The 26870-nt window shown below is 48.6% G+C and overlaps 1 protein-coding gene across 4 annotated transcripts in view; it reads left to right on the forward strand.

Moving 5' to 3' along the window:
• Positions 1 to 26870, forward strand: part of MVB12B (multivesicular body subunit 12B) — a 313178-nt gene that overhangs the window by 176770 nt on the left and 109538 nt on the right. For all 4 annotated transcript variants that reach the window (XM_030207471.1, XM_030207469.1, XM_030207472.1 and 1 more), the window contains exon 7: positions 4818 to 4912. In XM_030207471.1, the coding sequence (XP_030063331.1) occupies positions 4818 to 4912 (95 nt within the window). The remainder of the gene's footprint in view (positions 1 to 4817; positions 4913 to 26870) is intronic.

Here is a 26870-nt window from a genome sequence, read left to right on the forward strand (position 1 = left end):
ACAGAGGCGTTGTGCAGCACTGAATTTCAAGATGGTGGCCCCCGCCCCTACACCTCAAGAGGTTTGAGCAACCAGGGAAAGACATATTTAAGGTGAACATAGAAACAAACAAAGCACCACATATGGTATGTAATCATGTTTTAGGTATCCACACATCACTCAAAGGAGTACAAGTTGGCTGCGGCGAGATCCAGATTGTGTTTCATTTGCCGTGTATGGTGGTGCCAGCTTAGAGCCATTGCTTTTTAGGAGTGGAGCGGGACATTTGCGAGTCCGTGGCTAGAGTACAGTTCTATGAAACCCAGAAAAGGGGACCACATCAGTAACCTCAGTTAAGCTACTAGCCTCAGTGAATTTGCAGCCTTATCATTGTCTTGTTTGGCCTGAAACATATAGACAGCTCTAGATGGAAGAAAAGTCAATAGGAATTAGTTCATTTTTTAAAATATAACTTGTTAAAAAGAGAATTTGGGATCTAGTGGTGGTTTTGATTAGGATTCAGGAGAACCAGATGTTTGGAAAGGGCCTCAAGAGTTTTCTCTGTCTCCAGGCGGAATCCCAGGCTCTAATTGTACATTTTCTACAGGTTCCTGAGTGAGTCATGACCAGCTGTCATAGGCACTATTTATAGTCTGACCCTTACACTTGTGTACAAAGCTTCTTGTAAAATCAGATAATGGATGAATCAGTATTCTTATTCTGGTTCAGTATCACTTCCTCACAGATTTCTGGATTGCTGGGATCAAACTAGCGGATGGGGCTTTGCATTACTATACTGCTCAGTGTCCTCCTCCTTCAGCGCACAAAGTTCACCTCTTTGGACTTCAAGTACCTCTCTCATTGTAGTGGGGAACGTTTTAATACATTTGGGCAAAAATGATGACATTCACCGCAGCAAAAACAAATGAAGGTTTCTAGTGTTAATGATTGCCCACTTGGTATTTATTTATTTATTTACCACATTTATCCAAAGCTTCCCTATAGGGTACACAAAAAAGCATTAGCATAGCAAATGATGGTAGATCGCACGCTGTTAAAACGAAAACAAGGAGGGGGCGTACTTCACACATGTGCAGAAGAGTTTCGTGGAAAGCCCAGCTACTGTGCACATGCGCCAGGCAAACCTGAACGTGAAGCACACATTGGCGTCTGTTTTCTGTGCCTTTAAATATAAGTTTTTCAAGTATTTATTTATTACTTGGAAGGCTTATATTTAAGCACAGGAAGTGGGCATCAATGTATGATTTTATTTTCAGGTTTGTTTGGACTTGCACACATTTGTTTCTCACTGCTGGTTCTTAGGGGCTTGCAGGGGCTTCCTTCTGCTTCAAAATTAAAGAAAAACCCACAGATTTTACAGAGAATCATGAGAAATCCTCTCTTCAAACACCCTAACGCCTGCTCTGATCTGGCGTTATTTGGCATTGTTTTGTGTGCTGTCCTTTGAGTATTGGGAGAGAATAGGAAATGACCTCATTAACATCCATTTGACTACATTAGCATGCTATTTGTGCAAATCTTTGGCACGCTTGCTTCTTGCGCTAGAGCCTCTGAGCATTCTGCACTCATTAATGTGGGCTCTAGTCTGGCACTAATGGTTTCTAGGGCCCGCGTATGCTTCTGAGCATTGTCCATCCTCTTTCTGTATAGAGATCCTCTGTGTTTATACCATGCCTTTTGGAATTCTGTTACTGTTTTCGTTCACACTACCTCCACTGGGATAGCATTCCAGGCATCCACCACCCTCCCTGTGAAAAGTTATTTTCTGATGTTACTCTTGAGTCTACCACCCTGCAACCTCAGTTCATGTCCTCTAGATCTACCACTTCCCTGCCTCTGAAAAAAAGATCTGTTTCTATATTAATAACCTTCAAGTACTTGAAAACCTGGATGGATTGTGGCTTTGAAGGACCGTGGTTGCCAGTCCCTGCGCTAGGGTATACATATTCAGGTCTTCAAATCTCTTCTCGTATGTCTTTTGGCACAAACTCTGTACCATTTTTGTTGCCTTCCTCTGAAAAGCATCAAGTCTTTGTATGTCCTTAGCAAGATTCAGCCTCACAATAGTAACAGCACAGTAGACCAATACAACTTTACTGTACTTGTCATTGTAATAGTTCCCCTATACTGTATTTGTTCACACTGGTGTCTGTAACCACCTCTCCGGAACTATGTAAGCCACTTTGAGCCTACTAATAAGTGGGAAAAGGTGTGATACAAATGTAATAAGTAAATAAATAAAAATAAATAGATAGTACACCCTGACTCACTCTCCCCCTTAAATGTGCATTTAAATCAATTAAGCTTTAAGGCTCTCTTAAAATTACCAGTTGCTTTTAATTCCTCTGTGTACCAGGAATCACATTCTACCACTGTGGTGCTTGAACAGAAAAAAAAATCTATCCTGATGATGCCTTTCATAAAATATACTGTCACACTCGAGATAGGTGAGTTCTTATGTTGCAGTCGATTTGTGCTACCCACCAAGCCTGGAGGCTAAGCAGGTCAAAGCTGGCAGCTGGTGAGTTGCCCTGGCGGAGCAAGGCCACATGATAGCTATAGAAGAACCCTTGGGTGCGGACCCAACTAAGTTGAAGTCAGGAGACAAGGTTAAAACACTGGAACAAGGCTGAAGATTCTGGAACAAGGCTGGGCCTGGAGAATGACGAGCTTGGAGCTGGGCTAGAGCAGGAGGGTGACTAGAGCTGAAGCGGAGATTGGCTGGAGCAGGAGGAAGATGACAAGACAGGAGCAAGAGGAGAATTGGCTGGAACTTCAGGCAGCAACACACACCTGACATGGCAGGAGACCTGTTGTGAGACAGGGGGGAAGTGCTTCCCAACTTCCTATAAGGGCCCAGATCTGTGATGTCATCAAGGGGTGCTTCACTGCTGGCCCTAAAGAGCAAGTCCCTCTGTGCACAGGCATGCCTAGGAGTGTCGACGATGGCCGGTGGAGGAAGAGAGAGAGAGACGTCCAAGCCACGAGGGCCTCAAGGCATGGGGGATGGCAGTGTTGGCCACTGCTGCGTCAAGAAAGCAGCCAGAGGCACCTGGGGATGCCTAGATATCTGATTCCAACACCCACCCATGGATCCAGATGAGGCAGAGTACGGAGAGACACAGCCAAGGCTGTGACATATACACTTGGTACACTTAACCTTCCATTGTTGTGTCAGCGCAACCTTCTTCCTGGGGTATAGTGTGTCAGCCTGTCAGCTGAGCACTAAGCCTTTCAACACCTTGAATACCAACATAAGAATTTTATATTGTATGCAGAATTTAATGGGTAGCCAATGAATCGGGCTCAAAGCCAGCAAGACGTGGTGTGAATTCCGTGATCTCTCAATCAATTTTGCTACCATATTCTGCACCATTTGCTGCACCATTTGCACCCACTGCACATTCTTTTATAGCAGCCCCATTAAAACAATTACAGTAGTCCAACTGTGGAATTAATAACGCACTCGTAACCGGTACCAGATTCTGTTCTAAGAGAGATGATTTGTAACTGACAGATAAGTTGCAGAACCAAAAAAGGACCCCTGCACCTCTCTTGAGATACTGCCCCTCAACTGTAAACCTGAATGCAACCAGATGACAGTAGGGCTCATTAGGGGCAGTCAGATCCATTCCCAAGAAGGGGAGGAGGCCCCTTCACCTGGTCAGATAATCCCTCCTAGTTTTTGTAATGATTTCAACTGCATAGTGTGGAACTAGTGCCGTGACACATCCAGTTTCTTCCGCAAAGCCAGGTCTACCTGGCCCAACTTGCACATCATCAGCATATACAGAAGGGTGCAGCCCTGCCTTAATATAAGGCTAAACAGACTTGTAGGAGGTACAGGTTTAGCAGGTAAGGGGGCAGAACTGACCCCTGATGTGCATTCTGAGCCAAGGGACAAGCACTAGAAGAGGCATACCCTACTCGTACCATCTGAGTACTGCTCCTCAAATTTGGCTCAAACTACTGCAGTACCACCCCCCCAGTGATACCCACTTTGAGGAGTCATTGCTCTGACAGTCCTTGGTTCAATGTGTCAAATTCTGCAGGTACATCCAAAATCAACAAGACACCCCATTGACTACTATCTAGCATCTTATGTATGTCATCCAGTAGGGACCCCAGTAATGTTTCAACGTTATGAAAGTGGCAGAACCTTGCCTGGTTATCATCCAGCACATGCGTGGATGAATTATTTTCATTCTTAACTCATCTTTATTTCTAGCAAATGTTTTCCTGAGCTAATTCTAATGAAAACACTGCTTATTAGTTTTACGATACAACTGTTTGATGTGGATTCATGTTTTGTGGCTGGGCAAAGTCGACACCACCTGGATTCATTATATATATCTATATCTATATCTATATATCTATATCTATATAAAAGGCAACCCCAACGTTCTGAAGCCTCCACGGAAGTTGAGGCGCCCGAGATATCCGGTGTGCCCTGGAGTGTCTGCACCGCCCTCGCGTCAAAACATCATGACGTCGAGGGCGGAGCTATAACACTCGAGGGCCGAAACGCGAGGCGAAAGCGAACCCCGAACAAGTAACACAAGTAGCTCCGAGGGACGGAGGGAGGGGGCCCCTTGCTAGCGCCCGTTTCATTGCACTCAGAAACGGGCATTTTTTCCTAGTATATATATATATATATATATATATATATATAATATGTGTGAGTATGCAATTTTTATTTTATTTTAGTTGAGGGAATAATTTGGAGAAACTCTTTAAAATAAATTTAAAAAACATGCATTTTAATTTATTTTTTATATATATATATGCATTATTTTTATTTTTACTTTTTTACGTAGGCATATCTCGCTAACCCTCCCTGCCAGCTTTCGAGGTAGAAATAATACCCGACCTGATTTTGAACACCAGCATTCGAATTTGTACGCTATATCTGGTAAGTTGAGCCTCCCTACATTCTGTTTAAAAGGAAAAGTGCTGAAAATGTAAGATATCACAGATAAAATAGCATTTGTGCCTGTGGAAATTTCATTATCACTCCCCTTCCCTCCCGTCTCCCTTTTGTCTGTGGGTAGAGATGAATGTGCATTCTTAAACAATGCCCATGCTTTTAACCATGGACAGGGGATTTTTATTTATTTATGTATTTATTTATTTGTGGCATTTATACCCCGCTCTTTCCTGCTCAGTAGCAGGTTCAGTGCGGCTTACAAAGTGTGGTACAACGTATCACGGAGATAATACAGGTTTGGGAACAATGTATCACAAGATGACATAATTATATAGAGTAGGTTCAGTGCAGCTTACAAAGTATGGTACAAAGTATCGCAGGGATGATGCAAAGTATGGAACAAAGTGTCGTAGAGATGACATAGTTACATAGAGTAAGACAATAGTAAGAGATGTGGGGAAGGGTTTGAAGTGTGGGTCATTTGGGTAGGCTTGTTTGAAGAGGTAAGTCTTCAGCAGTTTTCGGAAGGGTAGGTGTTCAGTGGTTTTTCGGATGTGTCGAGGTATGGCGTTCCAGAGTTGGCTGCCTATGACAAATGGTGTTCTGGGAACAGGGATTGGGTGGAGCAAACAAACTTTAGTTTTTTTTTTAATTTTTTTTATACAAAACTTTGAGGCCCTTTTACTAAGCTGTGTTAGGCGCTAACGCACATCTAGCACAGTAAAAATGTCTACGCAGGATGTTCTAAAGTTCTATGCTAGTTTTGCCATGTACACACGCTAACCATGTAATAATTAGTTTTTAAAAACATCTTTCGACAGTGGGTGTGGATGTACTATTCAGTGCAAGCTAATGTCAGTGCAGTAACAGAATAATGTAGACTTTACACAGGAGCCCTTACTACTCCATAAGTAAGAGGTGGTAAGTGCTCCGGGCTAGTAAAGCTTACTCATGGAGTTTGCTGGATCATAGCTGCACTGATTGCTGCCTTAGATCAGAAGTTTAGAAAAGTTTAAGAATAGGGCTGGGTGGTGGTGGCTTTTTTTTTTTTTTTTAATTTGTAAAAATGGAGATCTGTAAACTAGACTTTATTCTTTCTCTACTGATTTGCTTCAGTTGTTTAAAGCAGAGAACAAAAACATAGCCATAAGATTTTAATAAACCAGTTGGAGATTCCAGTACATTTTAGAATGTATTTAGTGCACAGTGCTGTGTATGTCTAGCAACCCTGTAGAACTGATTAGTAGTAGTAATACTAGAATACTTATCGATGAGATTCTACAGACAGACTTTCTGAAGAGACACAAAGGGCATTTGAACACAGGTGTATTTTGAACCGTTCTATAACGGAGCACATAAGAGCCTTATTAAGTAAGTGAAAGGACCTGGCGTAAATGGTTGCATCTAAATTTAGGTTCGGAAATGTAGGTTTACATTAAGTATTCTATAATAGGCATTTTGACATACAGATGTTAGGTGCGCTAAGCACTAATTTTCTAATTGGAGGTGCCAAATTACCCTCATAATTTAAAAAATAAAATCCACATTTGCGGAACTTCCTTTCGTGTTATGGGCTAGCAGAAATAATCCTGTCTGACCTAGCTGATAAACACTATATTCCTGCTAAATTTGAACACTTACTTTCTGGCTTTTGCCATGCCAACCCACACTCATTCACTTTTATGCACATTGTCATTTTTTTTTTTTTGCGCCTCCAGGTAGGAGTAAAAAGTGAGGAAGTTTTAAACATATCCAAGTGGACTGAAAGAGCAACCGCTTAACGTTACTGCCATCCCTGAAAGCAGTACAGCCTGTTGGGGGTCGTTTGTGATGACATACTACCTCCTGGTTGATTCTCTTTATGGTGCTGTTTGTGGGATGTAAAAAATAATTATTTAGAAATTGTGTGTTTGGGCATTGTGCCCAAAACAAAACAAAAGTTATTTTTTAGCAATTGACTCTTGCTTTCCTATACTCTGTGAAGAACGTTTTACTTCATTGACCAGGGTCCTGATAGGGCATTGTATGGTTAAATGTAGCTGATTTCAGTGGCGTACCGAGGGCAGGGCCGTGGGGACGGCCCACCCTGGGTGCAGATCATAAGGGGGTGGTACTTTAGATATCTCCCCCTCAACTAGTGCAGTGCTGCCATGGGTGTCCCTATCCCACCGATTAGTGCGGTATCACTCTTCCTTCTTTCTTCATCCCCCCCCCCCCCTTGCCCGCTGCAGGCCTTTAAACTTCCAGGCCTCTATCAGCATCAGTTATGTAAGCGCTGCTTTCGGCCATCCTTGGAAGCCTTCTCTGTATAGCGTCCCGCCTAAACATTGCTGATGCTACCGGCACGCTTGGAAGCCTGCAGAGCCGGGGGGTGGAGAGAGGAGGGAAAGTGATGCTAGACCACAGGGAAAGGTAAAGAGGGGTGGAGAGAGGACGATGCAGTGCCAGACTGAAGGGGAAGGGGGGTGGCGAGAGGAGGGAAAGCGATGCCAGACCACAGAGAAACGGAAAGAGTGGTGGAGAGAGGACAATGCGATGTCAGACCAAAGGGGAAGGGGGTGGGGAGGAGGGAGAGTGATGCTAGACCACAGGGGAAGGGGAAAAGGGGGGTGGAGAGAAGAGGGAGAGCGATGCAATGCCAGACCACAGGAAAGGGCGGTGGAGAGAGGAGGGAGAGCAATTCAATGCCAGACCACCTACTCTTTGCCCACAAACATACCCCCAGTATTAAATAAATAAATAAATAAATACAATTTAAAACTGTCGTGCATGCATATACAAAAACTACCATGGGATGCCTAAGCACGCTCTGAGGTAGTGCATTTTAACCTGTGGTAAACACGCATTAGTGCTTACCGCAGCTTATGAGTGGAGGAGTAGACTAATGGTTAGTGCGTGGGCTTTGATACTTGCAAACTGGTTCGATCCCACTGCAGCTCCCACTTGGCCCTCCTTTGTCCCAGGTACAAAAACTTAGATTGTGAGCCCTCTAGGGACGGAAAGAGTACTTTCATATAATGTGTACAGTGCTGCGTATGTCTAGTGGCGCTATAGAAATGATTAGTAGTAGTAGTAGCTTAGTAAAAGGACCCCTTGATTTTCATGTTGTGGAAGAAAATATATTACTCATTTTAAGTCCTGGATTTACCAGTATTTCTCCGAGGACAAGCAGGCTGCTTGTTCTCACGACTGGGGATGACGTCCACGGCAGCCCCCACCAACCGTAAGAAAACTTCGTGGGCGGTCCCGCATGCAGGGCACGCCCACCGCACATGCGCTGCCGTCTTCCCGGCCATGACCATTCCCGCTCTTTTTTTCTATTCCGTGCTGGAGAGAGACGTGTTACCCATCTCTTTCTTTGTCAGCCCTGGAAACCGGATTGCGGCCTAGCCGCGGTTTTTCTTTTTCGCGTACGCGTTCGCGTGTTTTTTCTTCGGAAAAAAAAAAAGGAGTTGTCCTCGTTCTTAGCCTCGAGGGTGCTTCGTCGCGGCCTTGTGGCTGCGCGGTCGTTTCTTTTTCAGGTGTGCTTTTCACCGCCACCATCGACGATTTTGACCTCACTGATGCGATTTTTCCGTCGATGTCCTCGAAGGTCCCGAGCGGATTCAAAAAGTGTGGTCGGTGCGGCCAGCAGATCTCGCAGACCGATACCCACGCTTGGTGTCTCCAGTGCCTCGGCCCAGAGCATAATTCTAAGATGTGCACCTTGTGTCTCGGCTTAAGGAAGCGGACAAAGGTGGAGAGGCAAGTTCTACGGGACCGTCTTTTTGGAACTTGCGTCGGCACTTCGACGTCGACCTCGACTGCATCGGTGTAGACGGCCGGGTCTTCGGTACCGGTACCGATGTCGACGAAATCGGCGCTGACTCTGGCACCGACCCTAGGAGTACAGGTACCTTTAGCCCGCCGGTGACAGCGGGGGTGAGCGGCCGCGCGGGCAGTCTGCCGCGGCCATTCCCTCTGCCCAGGGCCATCGGGACCGAACCTTGTCGGATCCGATTCCTCGAGGCTGGGGGTTCCACCTCCTCCTCGTCTCTTCCGCCGAGCGCCGAGACGGACATCGAAAGAAAGCAAAGAAGCACCGTCATCGGTCGCCCACGGCGCACGGGACTGCCAGCTCCGGTACTTCGAGGGACGACTCGACGCCCAGGAAGCAGCAGTGCTGGGAGGAGCGTTCCCCCTCGGTTGAAGAGGTGTCGCTGCGTCAGTCCGCGGTTACCTCGTTCTCCGAGGACAAGCAGGCTGCTTGTTCTCACGACTGGGTGACGTCCGCGGCAGCCCCCACCAACCGGAAATAAGCTTCGCGGGACGGTCAGCACGCAGGGCACGCCCACCGCGCATGCGCGGCCGTCTTCCCGCCCGTGCGCGACCGCTCCCGCCAGTTACTTTTTTTCCGCGACTGAGAGAGTTGTGTTTTCCCCTCTCTCTCGTTTCAGCCGCCGGATTTTTTCGACCGCGTTTACGCGGATCGTCGCTTTTGGCCTGTTCGGCCTCTTCTTTTTCTTCTTTCTCTTTTATTAAAAAAAAAAAAAAAAAAAAAAGAATTTTGCGCGTGTGGAGCACGCGCTCCTTCTTTTCCCTCGCTTTCTAGCGGGGACGCCTCGTTGCGGCCTAGTGGCCGCTCGGTCGGTTACAATTTTCGTGGTGTGATTTTAGCCACCATTGCCGACTTTGACTTCGCCGACGCGATTTTTCCGTCGATGTCCTCGAAGGTCCCGAGTGGATTTAAAAAGTGTGGTCGCTGCGGCCGGCCGATCTCGCAGACCGACACCCACGCTTGGTGCCTCCAGTGCCTCGGGCCGGAGCACAATCTCAAGTCGTGCGTTTTGTGTCTCGGTCTCCGGAAACGGACTCAGGTTGCGAGGCAAGTTCTGCGGGACCGTCTTTTTGGAACTTGCGCCGGCCCCTCGACGTCGACCTCGACGGCATCGGTATCGAAGACCGGTTCTTCGGTACCGGTATCGATGCCCGAGACATCGGCACCGATGGCAGCGACCCCAGGAGAACAGGTCCCGTCGGCCCGCCGGTCCGCCGGCGAGAGTGGGGTAGAGAGACCGCGTGGGCAGTCGGCCCCGGTCACTCCCTCAACTCGTGAGCCACGGGACCGAACCCTGTCGGACCCGGTACCCCGAGACCGAGGGGGATCGACCTCCTCCTCCTCCATGCCCTCCGGCACCGGTGACGTGCACCGGAAAAAAGACAAGAAGCGCCGTCACCGGGAGCCCTCGGTGCACCCTGCAGAGGAGTCGACGCCGAAGCGTCATCGCAGAGAGGAGAGATCTCCGTCGGTGGTGGAGGTACCGACGCGTCGGGGTTCCGGCACCTCGGTGCCATCTCCTGGCCCCCAGCAGCTTCCGGCACCGACACCCTTACCGGCCCCACCGCCTTTCCCGGCAGCGGGCCTGGACGAGTGCCTCAGAGCCATCCTTCCGGGGATCCTGGAAGGGCTGATGCGCCAGGCTGTGCCGGCGCCGGGGGTGCTTGCGCCCTCGGCGCCGATGACTGTGGCGCCGGCGAGCTCTAGCCCGGCGCCGGGGCAGTCGACACCGCCGCCGCTTGCGGTGCCGGTCTCGACAGCCACGCAGGTGGAGTCCCCGTCGACGTCGATGGAGGGAGCTCCGTCCCCGCCGGCGCGGGAGTCCACCGCTCGACGACACCGAGACCTTGGTGCCTCGACGTCGAGCCGGGCCCGGTACCGGACTCAGCTACATGAGCTAATGTCCGATACCGAGGACGAGGACTCGTGGGGGGAAGAGGAGGACCCGAGATATTTCTCCTCCGAGGAGTCTACAGGCCTTCCCTCGGACCCCACGCCGTCACCGGAGAGGAAGCTCTCACCTCCTGAGAGTCTCTCCTTTGCCTCCTTTGTGCGGGATATGTCTATAAGCATTCCCTTTCCCGTGGTCTCTGTGGAAGAGCCGAGGGCCGAGATGCTCGAGGTCCTCGACTATCCATCACCACCTAGAGAGTCCTCCACGGTACCGCTGCACAATGTCCTGAAGGAGACGCTGCTCCGGAACTGGGTGCGACCACTAACTAATCCCACCATTCCCAAGAAAGCAGAGTCCCAGTACAGGATCCACTCTGACCCAGAGCTCATGCGGCCCCAGTTGCCCCATGACTCAGCGGTCGTGGATTCTGCTCTCAAGAGGGCACGGAGTTCGAGGGATACCGCCTCGGCGCCCCCGGGGCGGGAGTCTCGCACTCTGGACTCATTTGGGAGGAAGGCCTACCAATCCTCCATGCTCGTGACCCGCATCCAATCTTACCTGCTCTATATGAGCATCCACATGCGGACCAATGTGCAACAGCTGGCGGACCTGGTCGATAAGCTCCCGCCGGAGCAGTCCAGGCCTTATCAGGAGGTGGTCAGGCAGCTGAAGGCGTGCAGAAAGTTCCTGTCCAGGGGGATTTTTGACACCTGTGACGTGGCATCTCGTGCTGCGGCCCAAGGTATAGTGATGCGCAGGCTCTCATGGCTGCGTGCCTCTGACCTGGACATCCGCACCCAGCAGAGACTGGCTGACGTCCCTTGCCGGGGGGATAACATTTTCGGTGAGAAGGTCGAGCAGATGGTGGACCAACTGCATCAGCGGGAAACCGCTCTCGACAAGCTCTCCCACCGGGCGCCTTCAGCACCCGCCCCCACGGGTGGGCGTTTTTCCCGGGCACGGCAGGCTGCACCCTATTCTTTTGCAAAGCGTAGGTACAACCAGCCGGCCCGAAGGCCTCGTCAGGCACAGGGACAGCCCCAGCGCGCTCGTTCTCGTCAACAGCGTGCGCCTAAGCAGCCCCCTGCGCCTCCACAGCAAAAGCCGGGGACGGGCTTTTGACTGGATCCACGGGAACATAGCCGCCCTACAAGTGTCCGTACCGGACGATCTGCCGGTCGGAGGGAGGTTAAAATTTTTTCACCAAAGGTGGCCTCTCATAACCTCCGACCAGTGGGTTCTCCAAATAGTGCGGTGCGGATACGCCCTGAATTTGGCATCCCTGCCTCCAAATTGTCCTCCGGGAGCTCAGTCTTTCAGCTCCCACCACAAGCAGGTACTTGCAGAGGAACTCTCCGCCCTTCTCAGCGCCAATGCGGTCGAGCCCGTACCACCCGGGCAGGAAGGGCAGGGATTCTATTCCAGGTACTTCCTTGTGGAAAAGAAAACAGGGGGGATGCGTCCCATCCTAGACCTGAGAGGCCTGAACAAATTCCTGGTCAAAGAAAAGTTCAGGATGCTTTCCTTGGGCACCCTTCTGCCAATGATTCAGAAAAACGATTGGCTATGTTCCCTGGATTTAAAGGACGCATACACTCACATCCCGATACTGCCAGCTCACAGGCAGTATCTCAGATTCCGACTGGGCGCACGGCACTTTCAGTATTGTGTGCTGCCCTTTGGGCTCGCCTCTGCCCCACGAGTGTTTACCAAGTGCCTCGTGGTGGTAGCGGCCTATCTACGCAAGCTGGGAGTGCACGTGTTCCCATATCTCGACGATTGGCTGGTCAAGAACACCTCGGAGGCAGGAGCCCTCCGGTCCATGCAGTGCACTATCCAACTTCTGGAGCTGCTGGGGTTTGTGATAAATTACCCAAAGTCCCATCTCCAGCCAACTCAGTCTCTGGAATTCATAGGAGCGCTGCTGAATTCCCAGACAGCTCAGGCCTACCTTCCCGAAGCGAGGGCCACCAATCTCTTGACCCTGGCTTCGCAGACCAGAGCGTCTCAGCAGATCACAGCTCGGCAGATGTTGAGACTTCTGGGTCATATGGCCTCCACAGTTCATGTGACTCCCATGGCTCGTCTTCACATGAGATCTGCTCAATGGACCCTAGCTTCCCAGTGGTTCCAGGCCACCGGGAATCTAGAAGATGTCATCCGCCTCTCCACCAGTTGCCGCACTTCACTGCTCTGGTGGACCATCCGGACCAATTTGATCCTGGGACGCCCATTCCAAATTCCGCAGCCCACGAAAGTGCTGACGACGGATGCATCTCGCCTGGGGTGGGGAGCCCATGTCGATGGGCTCCACACTCAGGGCCTGTGGTCCCTCCAGGAAAAGGATCTGCAGATCAACCTCCTGGAGCTCCGGGCGATCTGGAACGCACTGAAGGCTTTCAGAGATCGGCTGTCCTGTCAAATTATCCAAATTCGGACAGACAATCAGGTTGCAATGTATTACGTCAACAAGCAGGGGGGCACCGGATCTCGCCCCCTGTGCCAGGAGGCCGTCGGGATGTGGCGTTGGGCGTGTCGGTTCGGCATGCTCCTCCAAGCCACGTACCTGGCAGGCGTAAACAACAGTCTGGCCGACAGACTGAGCAGAGTCATGCAACCGCACGAGTGGTCGCTCCATGCCAGAGTGGTACGCAAGATCTTCCGAGCGTGGGGCACCCCCTCGGTGGACCTTTTCGCCTCTCAGACCAACCACAAGCTGCCTCTGTTCTGTTCCAGACTTCAGGCACACGGCAGGCTAGCGTCGGATGCCTTTCTCCTCCATTGGGGGACCGGCCTCCTGTATGCTTATCCTCCCATACCTTTGGTGGGGAAGACCTTACTGAAGCTCAAGCAAGACCGCGGCACCATGATTCTGATCGCGCCCTTTTGGCCCCGTCAGATCTGGTTCCCTCTTCTTCTGGAGTTGTCCTCCGAAGAACCGTGGAGATTGGAGTGTTTTCCGACTCTCATTTCGCAGAACGACGGAGCGTTGCTGCACCCCAACCTTCAATCCCTGGCTCTCACGGCCTGGATGTTGAGGGCGTAGACTTCGCTGCGTTGGGTCTGTCTGAGGGTGTCTCCCGGGTCTTGCTTGCCTCTAGGAAGGATTCCACTAAAAAGAGTTACTTTTTCAAGTGGAGGAGGTTTGTCGTGTGGTGTGAGAGCATGGCCCTAGAACCTCGTTCTTGCCCTGCACAGAACCTGCTTGAATACCTTCTGCACTTATCAGAGTCTGGCCTCAAGACCAACTCAGTAAGGAATCACCTTAGTGCGATTAGTGCTTACCATTATCGTGTGGAAGGAAAAGCCATCTCTGGAGAGCCTTTAGTCGTTCGATTCATGAGAGGCTTGCTTTTGTCAAAGCCCCCTATCAAGCCTCCTGTTGTGTCATGGGATCTCAACGTCGTCCTCACCCAGCTGATGAAACCTCCTTTTGAGCCACTGAATACCTGCCATCTGAAGTACTTGACCTGGAAGGTCATTTTCTTGGTGGCAATTACTTCAGCTCGTAGGGTCAGTGAGCTTCAAGCCCTAGTAGCTCATGCTCCATATACCAAATTTCATCACAACAGAGTAGTGCTCCGCACCCACCCAAAGTTCCTGCCGAAGGTGGTGTCGGAGTTCCATCTTAACCAGTCAATTGTCTTGCCAACATTCTTCCCCAGGCCGCATACCCGCCCTGCTGAACGTCAGTTGCACACATTGGACTGCAAGAGAGCATTGGCCTTCTACTTGGAGCGGACACAGCCCAACAGACAGTCCGCCCAATTGTTTGTTTCTTTCGACCCTAACAGGCTAGGGGTCGCTGTCGGGAAACGCACCATCTCTAATTGGCTAGCAGATTGCATTTCCTTCACTTACGCCCAGGCTGGGCTGACTCTTGAGGGTCATGTCACGGCTCATAGTGTCAGAGCCATGGCAGCGTCGGTGGCCCACTTGAAGTCAGCCACTATTGAAGAGATCTGCAAGGCTGCGACGTGGTCATCTGTCCACACATTCACATCTCATTACTGCCTCCAGCAGGATACCCGACGCGACAGTCGGTTCGGGCAGTCGGTGCTGCAGAATCTGTTTGGGGTGTAAATCCAACTCCACCCTCCAGGACCCGAATTTATTCTGGTCAGGCTGCACTCTCAGTTAGTTGTTCTTCGTAGGTCAATTTCTGTTATACCCTCGCCGTTGCGAGGTTCAATTGACCTGGGTTCTTGTTTTGAGTGAGCCTGAGAGCTAGGGATACCCCAGTCGTGAGAACAAGCAGCCTGCTTGTCCTCGGAGAAAGGGTATGATACATACCTGTAGCAGTTGTTCTCCGAGGACAGCAGGCTGATTGTTCTCACCTTCCCTCCCTCCTCCCCTTTGGAGTTGTGTGTTTCATATTTTTTGCTAGTCATTCAACTGGCGGGAGCGGTCGCGCACGGGCGGGAAGACGGCCGCGCATGCGCGGTGGGCGTGCCCTGCGTGCTGACCGTCCCGCGAAGCTTATTTCCGGTTGGTGGGGGCTGCCGCGGACGTCACCCAGTCGTGAGAACAATCAGCCTGCTGTCCTCGGAGAACAACTGCTACAGGTATGTATCATACCCTGTACCGTCTCCTGGACCCGAGCAGCTTCCGGCACCGGCACCCACACCGGCCCCCCTGCCTTTCCCGACAGCGGGCCTTGACGGGTGCCTCCGAGCCATCTTACCCGGAAACCTGGAAGGGCTGATGTGCCAGGCTCTGCTGGTACTGGGGGTGCTTGCGCCCCGGCGCCGTTGATGGAGGCGCCGGTGTGCTCTGGCCCGATGCCGAGGCCTCCGATGTTGACGCCGCTTGCGGCACCGGTGTCGACCGCCACGCACGTGGAGTCGACGTCGATGGGGGAAGCTTCGTCCCCGCCGGCGCGGGAGTCCACCGCTCGGTGCCATCATCGAGGACGTGGTTCCTCGCAGCCGAGACGGGCCCGGTTGAGGTCTGAGCTGAGAGAGCTCATGTCCGACACCGAGGAGGAAGCCTCCTGGGGGGAGGAGGAGGACCCCAGATATTTCTCCTCAGAGGAGTCTGTGGGCCTTCCCTCTGACCCTACACCTTCACCGGAGAGGAAGCTCTCGCCTCCTGAGAGCCTCTCCTTTGCCTCCTTTGTCAGGGATATGTCTATCTGCATTCCCTTTTCCGTGGTTACTGTGGATGATCCGAGGGCGGAGATGCTCGAAGTCCTTGACTATCCATCACCACCTAGAGAGTCTTCCACGGTGCCGTTGCACAATGTCCTTAAGGAGACACTGCTTCGGAACTGGCTGAAGACACTATCTAATCCCACCATCCCCAAGAAAGCGGAGTCCCAATACAGGATCCACTCAGACCCAGAGTTGATGCAGCCTCAATTGCCTCATGACTCGGCAGTCGTGGACTCTGCTCTCAAGAGAGCACGGAGTTCGAGAGATACCGCCTTGGCGCCCCCTGGGCGGGAGTCTTGCACTCTGGACTCGTTTGGGAGGAAGGCCTACCAATCTTCCATGCTCGTGACCTGCATCCAATCATACCAGCTCTACACGAGCATTCACATGCGGAACAATGTGAGGCAGCTGGCGGACCTGGTCGACAAGCTCCCCCCGGAGCAGTCCAAGCCTTTTCAGGAGGTGGTCAGGCAGCTGAAGGCGTGCAGAAAGTTCCTGTCCAGGGGTATCTATGATACCTGTGATGTGGCATCTCGAGCTGCGGCCCAAGGTATAGTGATGCGCAGACTCTCATGGCTGCGTGCCTCTGACGTGGACAACTGCACCCAGCAGCGACTGGCGGATGTCCCTTGCCGGGGGGATAACATTTTCGGCGAGAAGGTCGAGCAGTTGGTGGACCAACTGCACCAGCGGGAAACCGCTCTCGACAAGCTCTCCCACCGGGCGCCTTCAGCATCCACCTCTGCAGGTGGACGTTTTTCCCGGGCCTGGCAGACTGCACCCTACGCCTACAGCAAGCGCAGGTACACCCAGCCGGCCCGAAGGCCTCAGGCACAGGGACAGTCCCAGCGCCCTCGTTCCCGTCAACAGCGTGCGCCTAAGCAGCCCCCTGCGCCTCCACAGCAAAAGCAGGGGACGGGCTTTTGACTGGATCCATGGGAACATAGCCGCCATCAAAGTCTCCGTACCGGACGACCTGCCAGTCGGGGGGGGGGGGGGGAGGTTGAAAGTTTTTCACCAAAGGTGGCCTCTCATAACCTCCGACCAGTGGGTTCTCCAAATAGTGCGGTGCGGATACACCCTGAATTTGGTCTCCACTCCGCCAAATTGCCCACCGGGAGCCCAATCCTTCAGCTCCCATCACAAGCAGGTACTTGCAGAGGAACTCTCCGCCCTTCTCAGTGCCAATGTGGTCGAGCCCGTGCCACCCGGGCAGGAAGGGCAGGGATTCTATTCCAGGTACTTGTGGAAAAGAAAACAGGGGGGATGCGCCCCATCCTAGACCTGAGAAGCCTGAACAAATATCTGGTCCGAGAAAAGTTCAGGATGCTTTCCTTGGGCACCCTTCTACCCATGATTCAGAAAGATGATTGGCTATGTTCCCTGGATTTAAAGGACGCTTACACTCACATCCCGATACTGCCAGCTCACAGACAGTATCTCCGATTCCGTCTGGGGTCACGGCACGTTCAGTATTGTGTGCTGCCCTTTGGGCTTGCCTCTGCACCACGGGTGTTCACGAAGTGTCTCGTGGTGGTTGCGGCGTATCTATGCAAGCTGGGGGTGCACGTGTTCCCGTATCTTGACGATTGGCTGGTCAAGAGCACCTCAGAGGCAGGAGCTCTTCGGTCCATGCAGTGCACTATTCACCTTCTAGAGCTGCTGGGGTTTGTGATAAATTACCCGAAGTCCCATCTCCAACCAGTCCAATCTCTGGAATTCATAGGAGCTCTGCTGAATTCTCAGACGGCTCAGGCCTTTCTTCCCGAGGCGAGAGCTCAGAATCTTCTGTCTCTCGCTTCCCAGACCAGAGCGTCTCAGCAGATCACAGCTCGGCAGATGTTGAGACTCCTGGGCCATATGGCCTCTACGGTCCATGTGACTCCCATGGCTCGTCTTCACATGAGATCTGCTCAATGGACCCTAGCTTCCCAGTGGTGCCATGCCACCAGGAATCTAGAAGATCTCATCCGCCTGTCCGTCAATTGCCGCAATTCGCTGCACTGGTGGACGATTCGGACCAATCTGACCCTGGGACGTCCATTCCAAATTCCGCAGCCCACGAAGGTGCTGACGACTGATGCCTCTCGCCTGGGGTGAGGGAGCTCATGTCAATGGGCTCCACACCCAAGGGGTGTGGTCCCTCCAGGAACAAGATCTTCAGATCAACCTCCTGGAGCTCCGAGCAGTCTGGAACGCACTGAAGGCCTTCAGGGATCGGCTCTCCTACCAAATCATCCAAATTTGGACAGACAATCAGGTTGCTATGTATTATATCAACAAGCAGGGGGGCACCGGATCTTGCCCCCTGTGGCAGGAAGCCGTCAGGATGTGGCGTTGGGCTTGCCAGTTCGGCATGCTTCTCCAGGCCACATACCTGGTGGGCGTAAACAACAGTCTGGCCGACAGGCTGAGCAGAGTCATGCAACCGCACGAGTGGTCGCTCCATTCCAGAATGGTACGCAAGATCTTCTGAGAGTGGGGCACCCCCTCGGTGGAACTTTTCGCCTCTCAGACCAACCACAAGCTACTACTACTACTTAGCATTTCTATAGAGCTGCCAGGGTTACGCAGCGCTGTACAAGTTTAGACAAGGGGAAGGACAGTCCCTGCTCAAGAGAGCTTACAATCTAAAGGTAATAAGCTATGTAGTCAGTGTAGGTATCTGGAATGGGGAAGGTGGTTAGGCGCCAAAAGCAAGGGAGAAGAGATGAGCCTTGAGTAAGGACTTGAAAATGGGCAGGGAGGGCGCACGGCGTATGGGCTCAGGAAGTCTGTTCCAGGCATAAGGTGAGGCGAGGCAGAAGGGGCGGAGTCTGGAGTTAGCGGTGGTGGAGAAGCTGCCTCTGTTCTGTTCCAGACTACAGGCACACAGCAGACTGGCGTCGGATGCCTTTCTCCTCCATTGGGGGACCGGCCTCCTGTATGCTTATCCTCCCATACCTTTGGTGGGGAAGACCTTGCTGAAGCTCAAGCAAGACCACGGCACCATGATTCTGATAGCGCCGTTTTGGCCCCGTCAGATTTGGTTCCCTCTACTTCTGGAGTTGTCTTCCGAAGAACCGTGGAGATTGGAGTGTTTTCCAACTCTCATTTCGCAGAACGACGGAGCGCTTCTGCACCCCAACCTTCAGTCTCTGGCTCTCACGGCCTGGATGTTGAGGGCGTAGATTTTGCTTCGTTGGGGTTTGTCTGAGGGTGTCTCCCATGTCTTACTTGCCTCTAGAAAGGATTCCACTAAAAAGAGTTACTTTTTCAAGTGGAGGAGGTTTGTCGTCTGGTGTGAGAGCAAGGCCCTAGAACCTCGTTCTTGCCCTGCACAGAACCTGCTTGAATACCTTCTGCACTTATCAGAGTCTGGTCTCAAGACCAACTCAGTAAGGAATCACCTTAGTGCGATTAGTGCTTACCATTATCGTGTAGAGGGTAAAGCCATCTCTGGAGAGCCTTTAGTCGTTCGATTCATGAGAGGCTTGCTTTTGTCAAAGCCCCCTGTCAAGCCTCCTGCAGTGTCATGGGATGTCAACGTCGTCCTCACCCAGCTGATGAAACCTCCTTTTGAGCCACTGAATTCATGCCATCTGAAGTACTTGACCTGGAAGGTCATTTTCTTGGTGGCAGTTACTTCAGCTCGTAGAGTCAGTGAGCTTCAAGCCCTGATAGCTCATGCTCCTTATACCAAATTTCATCATAACAGAGTAGTCCTCCGCACTCACCCTAAGTTCCTGCCAAAGGTGGTGTCGGAGTTCCATCTTAACCAGTCAATTGTCTTGCCAACATTCTTTCCCAGACCACATACCCGCCCTGCTGAACGCCAGTTGCACACATTGGACTGCAAGCGAGCGTTGGCCTTCTATCTGGAGTGGACACAGCCCCACAGACAGTCCGCCCAATTGTTTATTTCTTTCGACCCCTATAGGAAGGGGGTCGCTGTCGGGAAACGCACCATCTCCAAATGGCTAGCAGGATGGGCTGGCTCTTGAGGGTCATGTCACGGCTCATAGTGTTAGAGCCATGGCAGCGTCAGTGGCCCACTTGAAGTCAGCCACTATTGAAGAGATTTGCAGGGCTGCGACGTGGTCATCTGTCCACACATTCGTATCACATTACTGCCTTCAGCAAGATACCCGACGCGACAGTCGGTTCGGGCAGTCGGTGCTGCAGAATCTGTTTTAGAGTTTTAATCCAACTCCACCCTCCAGGACCCGATTTTATTCTGTTCAGGCTGCACTCTGTTAGTTGTTCTTCGTAGGTCAATTTCTGTTATGCCCTCGCCGTTGTGAGGTTAAATTGACCTGGGTTCTTGTTTTGAGTGAGCTTGAGAGCTAGGGATACCCCAGTCATGAGAACAAGCAGCCTGCTTGTCCTCGGAGAAAGCGAATGATACATACCTGTAGCAGGTGTTCTCCGAGGACAGCAGGCTGATTGTTCTCACCTACCCTCCCTCCTCCCCTTTGGAGTTGCGTTTTTACTCATTCCTTTGCTTGTCATTCAACTGAGCGGGAACGGTCACGCACAGGCGGGAAGACGGTCGCGCATGCGCGGTGGGCGTGCCCTGTGTGCGGGACCGCCCGCGAAGTTTTTTTCCGGTTGGTGGGGGCTGCCGTGAGAACAATCAGCCTGCTGTCCTCGGAGAACACCTGCTACAGGTATGTGTCATTCACTTTGTTTAAATACCTTCAGATTCTGCTGTGTTAGAGAACAGGAGCTCATCTATTGCCAGGGCTGTGGAGTCAGTATACCAGATCTTTAACTCCGACTCTATTTTTCTATTGCCAATTGAGGTCCCAGGTCAAGAAGTTTGGGTCTTACTGTTCAGATTTATGTGATAAGGATTTCCACAACAATGTTGTATTGGCCCAAAGCTCAAGGGGGACTGGGAGTCCCTGAGTTTGAGATATTTGTGTACCCTCCTAACCAGGTGTAGTAGTGGAGTGGTACAGGTGTTGCAACAAGCAAAGGAGCCAAATTGAATAGTGGCTAGAAGAGAGGAGACTGTTGGCCTCTCATCTCTCCGCCCCAGGGCTGATAATGGTTGAGAAAATGTATACCGTACACACTCTTGACGATTTGGTGGCGCCAATGAAATACATTAGTTGGAGGTAAAATATACTACCATTCCACTCCTATAGGATATAATTATCAGTTTGTCCCTGGTATGGAATAGGTGGCCTTTAAGGAATGAGAGCAAAATATTTAAATAAAATAAATTAGGATAAGTCTTAGAGAATGGTAAGCTGTGTGTCTGACAATTTACAGGAGCAGCACACCTTCCAAACAGCAGCAGTTTTTATACTTATGTACATGTGTGCCACTATATTAGGGCAAAAAAGTGAAGCAGGATCTAGGGATGGAGATCTTCCCATTAGAGAGCTCCTTTGATGGGAAAGGAGAATTGAAAGGCTTAGTAGAGATACAGCACAAGCCCAGGCATATTTTGGAATGGGAAAGACATTGAGGTAGGTCTCTATCTGAGAAAGGGTTGAGTAAGACCTTTGAGAATATACAGTGTGTCAATCTCAGCCTCCCTGGTGGAAAATAAATGGCTGTAAAGTATTGTACTATTAGTACTATACATCAGAAAGACTGAATAGGATGTATCCCTCAGTCGCACCCCCACCCCCCCCAAGTTACTGGAGAGCATGTGAGCTCCGTGTCTAATGTATGGTGATTTTGCCCTACAGTACAAAGAGATTGGGTTGAGGGCCTGAATTTTATCTCCAAAGTGGCAGAGGCGGGGGTTTGGATTGAGAATGATCCCAAGATATGCTTGCTTGCTTGCTTCATTACATTCCTTCAGGGTGGGATTTTTGAGTGTCTGTTTGGTGGCTGTGAGATTTGTAGAGCTTGGATGAAAAGTGATCTTCCATGTCAGTCAATTAAAAGCGAGGCTAAGGATGGTGTCCTCTCAGTAAGCTTATGGTTATTGATAAATTTCAAGATGCATGGTTTCATATATAAAATGGGTTTAGAATTACTTAGATTCATGGTGGGGGGTGGTCGGAGTACCAGTGGGATCCTCTGATTTGGTTATTGGGTTCAAGGGTTGAACTTTTGATAAGAAGGCGCATGATAGAACTCCACAGTCTTTGATTTGCTTAGTGTGATTATTTAGCCGCTTGGAGTGGTGTTGGATGCTCTTGTCATCTGGGACCGCTGCTTTTTAACATATTTATAAATGATCTAGAGATGGGAGTAACTAGTGAGGTAATTAAATTTGCTGACGACACATAGTTATTCAAAGTTAAATCGCAAGAGGATTGTGAGAAATTACAAGAGGACCTTACAAGATAAGAAGGCGCATGATAGAACTCCACAGTCTTTAATTTGGTTAGTGTGATTATTTAGCCGCGTGGGTTGATGTTTGGATGGATGATGTTGGTTGCTCTTGTCATCTGGGACCGCTGCTTTTTAACATATTTATAAATGATCTAGAGATGGGAGTAACTAGTGAGGTAATTAAATTTGCTGACGACACATAGTTATTCAAAGTTGTTAAATCGCAAGAGGATTGTGAGAAATTACAAGAGGACCTTACGAGACTAGGAGCCTGGGCGTCTAAATGGCAGATGACGTTTAATGTGAGCAAGTGCAAAGTGATGCATGTGGGAAAGAGGAACCCGAATTATAGCTACATAATGCAAGGTTCCATGTTAGGAGTCACCGACCAGGAAAAGGATCTAGGAATCATTGTTGATGATACTTTGAAACCCTCTGCTTAGTGTGCTGCGGCGATTAAGAAAGCAAATAGAATGTTAGGTATTATTAGGAAAGGAGTGGAAAACAAAAATGAGGACATTATAATGCCTTTTTATCGCTCCATGGTGTGACCACACCTTGAATATTGTGTTCACTTCTGGTCGCCGCATCTCAAAAAAGATATAATGCAATTAGAAAAGGTACAGAGAAGGGCGACGAAAATGATAAAGGGGATGGGACAACTTCCCTATGAGGAAAGGCTAAAGTGGCTAGGGCTCTTCAGCTTGGAGAAAAGATGGCTGAGGGAGATGATAGAGGTCTATAAAATAATGAGTGGAGTAGAATGGGTAGACGTGAATCATTTACTTTTTCCAAAAATACTAGGACTAGGGGGAATGCAATGAAGCTACAAAGTAGTAAATTTAAAAGAAATCGTAGAAAATGTTTGTTCACTCAACGTGTAGTTAAACTCTGGAATTCGTTGCCAGAGAATGTGGTAAAGGCAGTTAGCTTAGCGGGGTTTTAAAAAGGTTTGGACGGCTTTCTAAAGGAGAAGTCCATAGACCATTATTAAAAAGGACTTGTGGAAAATCCACAGCTTATTTCAGGGATAATTTACAACAACAATTATTAGGTGGTAAAAAACAGCTTGCTGTGAAGTCTTACTATTGAAAAGGGGATGTGTCATATAAATCTGTCGGCACAAAATATCACGCTGTTAGCGAACTTCTCATTTAGTGTCGGTTTTTATAATCATTGACTACCCCCAACCTCCGATAGTACATTAGACTTGCTGAACCTTTGTGTCTATAATATTTGTATGTGTCAGTGCCACCTTTTCATATGTCCATAGATTCAATTTTCTTCTTTTTCTTTTAATTTTTCACAATGTACTATCCAATAATATACACATACGATCTCTCTATAGTAGTCTACTATAGTAGTCTACACTTAAGCTACAGTCAGTGCAAAAAAGGAAGGTTTTGTACTTATCTTTGCACTGCTAAAGGCTGCAGTTTCATACGGTTATAATGTATTGAACATCACTCCGTCCTATCTGAGATGTCTCTCGACTGCATTGAACTTCAACTTAGGTATACATATACTCCCGACAGGAGCCTGTTTCGCGTCTATTCGCTTTATCTAGGGAAACTCGTGTATACGTCAGCAACAGACTATGCAACCATTATGGCACTGACACATATAGATATTATAGACACAAAGGTTCAGCAAGTCTAATGTACTATCAGAGGTTGGGGGTAGTCAATGATTATAAAAATCGGCACTAAATGAGAAGTTCACTAACAGCGTGATATTTTGTGCCGACATATATGAGACATCCCCTTTTCAATAGTAAGTCTTCACAGCAGGCTGTTTTTTACCACCTAATAATTGTTGTATATTTTTCCAAGAGTGTGAGGTGGAACGTAGCCATTTATTTGGTTGTTATTTCTGGGATAAGCAGCATAAAATGTATTGAGCTTTTTTGGGATCTTGCCAGGTATTTGTGACCTGGATTGGCCACTGTTGGAAACATGATGCTGGGCTTGATGGACCTTTGGTCTGTCCCAGTGTGGAAATACTTATGTACTTATGAGATATGGACATTATATGTTTGTATTTTTTTTTTTCTTATGGAAAAAAAAAGAAGAGAAAGATAATTGCTCTTTCCAATAGCTTCTTTCTTTGTTTGGATTTAATTTGTGCTATTTCAGTATCTTCTCAAGGCAAATATATGGGCACAGTCTCAAGAGGGCTCACAATCTGTTTGTATCTGAGGCAATGGAAGGTTAAGTGACTTAACCAAGGTCACAAGCAGCATCAGTGGAATTTAAAACCCGAATTTCCTGATAATCAGCCCACTACTCTTCATACAGCATGACCCTTATCTCTGCTGTCTTAAATCTAATCAGTATTTGGTAGACAGCTGTGATTCAAGCTAAGATCCAGTTTTTATAGTTTTTCCTGGGATACAATTAAATTTACTTTCGGGTGCGGTAAGGATCTTGGATTCACATTTTTCGTCTCTAATAGATTTCTATGTTGAGATGATCTTGACAGGTCTTTTTGTGTGTCTCGAAGGTGACCTGATGTAGAGAGAACAAGCTGTAATTATCCAAGGGTGCTCTAAGATATTCTATGACCGGCTGTGTCTCACCAGGAAAAATATGTAAAGACAGCAGTCTTAAAAATGGATTTTGAGATTGCCTTTAGTTATCAATGAGGGCAAAGATAGACATGCAGACCCCCCTCCCCCCCTCCCTCCTTCCTGAAAAGTGATTACTGGGAGCACAGTTCAGGTTAATTTGTATCTCATCTTGATTTTCTTAAATTAAAACAAAAATTAATAACATACACAATTATAAACTGACCATGATTCGGTTTTCTTCATTTGGGTGTCCTTAAAGATAAGACCTGAAATGAATGTAACAGAGGGATAACCAGTAGTTTTCTTCATTTGGGTGTCCTTAAAGATAAGACCTGAAATGAATATAACAGAGGGATAACCAGTAGGATGTATGACAGTGCAATGTACACATTAATATGGCCCATTAGCTATAGGTCATTTAGCTAGTGCAAGTAAAACACATTAAAATTTTACAAATACAGGATCTTTGCAATCCAAAATCAAGCCAGAGCAACATTCGTCTGTTACAGATGCATTCCTACATTTTGACAGCCATAAAAGTTGTTTAGAAAATTTCTAGCTGTGTTGTTCCAGTGAAAAGCCAAAGGTTAAATATAATTTTTATTTTAAGCTCTCTGTTTTCTGAACGTTGCAAGAAACACTTTTCACTATCTTGCTCTGTTTGTAGTCTTGTGGTATTGGGGACTCTTTGCATTTTGGGTGAGAACACAAGATGACAGACATTTTAAAACATGGCCTTTTCTTCAAGGGGGAAGAAAAGGTAGTCTATCTAAAAAAATTGAGAGACCATTGCTGGAAAATGGCACGTTTTTGCTGCAGCAAAAATTCAAGAAAGTATGGGTGAAGAAGCATCAAAGATCTCTGAGAACAATAAAGGGATTGTAAAAATTTGGATGGGCAGACTGGATAGGCCATATGGTCTTTTTCTACCGTCGTGCTCTGTATGTCAGATGTTGAACCAAGCTGGGCTAGGCTGTTTATAAAAATGATTGTGTACGAAGTGATGGGACATAAACCTGAGTACGGTTGAAAACAGGCTATGGGTAAGAAAATGTAATCATATTGATAGCAGAGGAGAGAGATGAGAAGATAAATGAGCGCCACATTTTAGAAGGAAGGGAGTGATGTCACTTCACGTAGCAGCCAGTGGTTAGTCCCATAGAATTGGAATTCTATTTCTACATTTATAATCTGCACTATCTTACAAATTCTAAGTGGAGTACAATATTACATACACAATAATTAAAAACATCAACAAAAGATAAAACAAATGCAACAATACAATATTATCATCAGCCACTGAACAATCCACAGTCTTGCAGGTCATTTGGTAATATCACTCCTGGTTACCACCAGCAAGCCTTCCCAAATTATATAACACACATACCGAAGGCTTCTTGAACTAAGAAGATTTGCAACTTAACTTTAAATGTCTTCAAATCACGCAGTAGACAAATTTCATCAGGGAGTGCATTCTACAGCTTGGCCCCTTATATAAAAAAAATAGAATTTCTATACTCTTCCAGAAAAAACAGATGAAACAAAGGTACACACTAGCATACTAATGGGGCCATCAAAAATGCTAAAATGTAGGCAGTTGAACAAATTTCCACCAATCACACTGCCAGTTGTGAACTTCGGTGCCCACTATTTTCGTTCTACTTGTGGCATTTTTTATTGGCCACCAAATAGGAATATGTTGTCCCCTCCCTTCTCTCTGTCTCTCTTGGTATGTCTTTTTCTGTTCTGCCATCAACTTCAGTTCCTGAACTTGATTCCGATGGTAATTGTTATGTCACAACAGCACAAGAAGTCTCTATTATGCCAGTCACAAGTGCATTTAATCTGAGCTCCTTTTGGCTTGGCTGCTTTACATTTGGATTTGTGAATTCCTTGAAAGCTACCTTACATTAGAAAGAGAGAGGCAATAATTGTTGAGCTTTTAACGTTTTGCAATTGCTTTACAATAATGTTAAGTGACGCTTCTGAGGTGGAAACGTGTTATTAATTTACGTAGCATAATGGAAGTGTTATTTGAAATGTGATTTCCAGCTAGAAAATTTGATTTGAGGACACTTGGCCAAATAGATGAAATATAACAATGGTATAGTTCTTGTCAGCAATGGTTTTTCTTCCTGCTTTTATGTCCTAATAGGTTTGGAAAGGTGATAAAGGGGGGAGGGAGGGAGTAAAAACATGTTCTTTGATTTAAGTGTGCCATGGATATGAGA

This window comes from Microcaecilia unicolor, chromosome 6, assembly GCF_901765095.1.
Source record: "Microcaecilia unicolor chromosome 6, aMicUni1.1, whole genome shotgun sequence".
Classification (NCBI taxonomy): domain Eukaryota; kingdom Metazoa; phylum Chordata; class Amphibia; order Gymnophiona; family Siphonopidae; genus Microcaecilia; species Microcaecilia unicolor.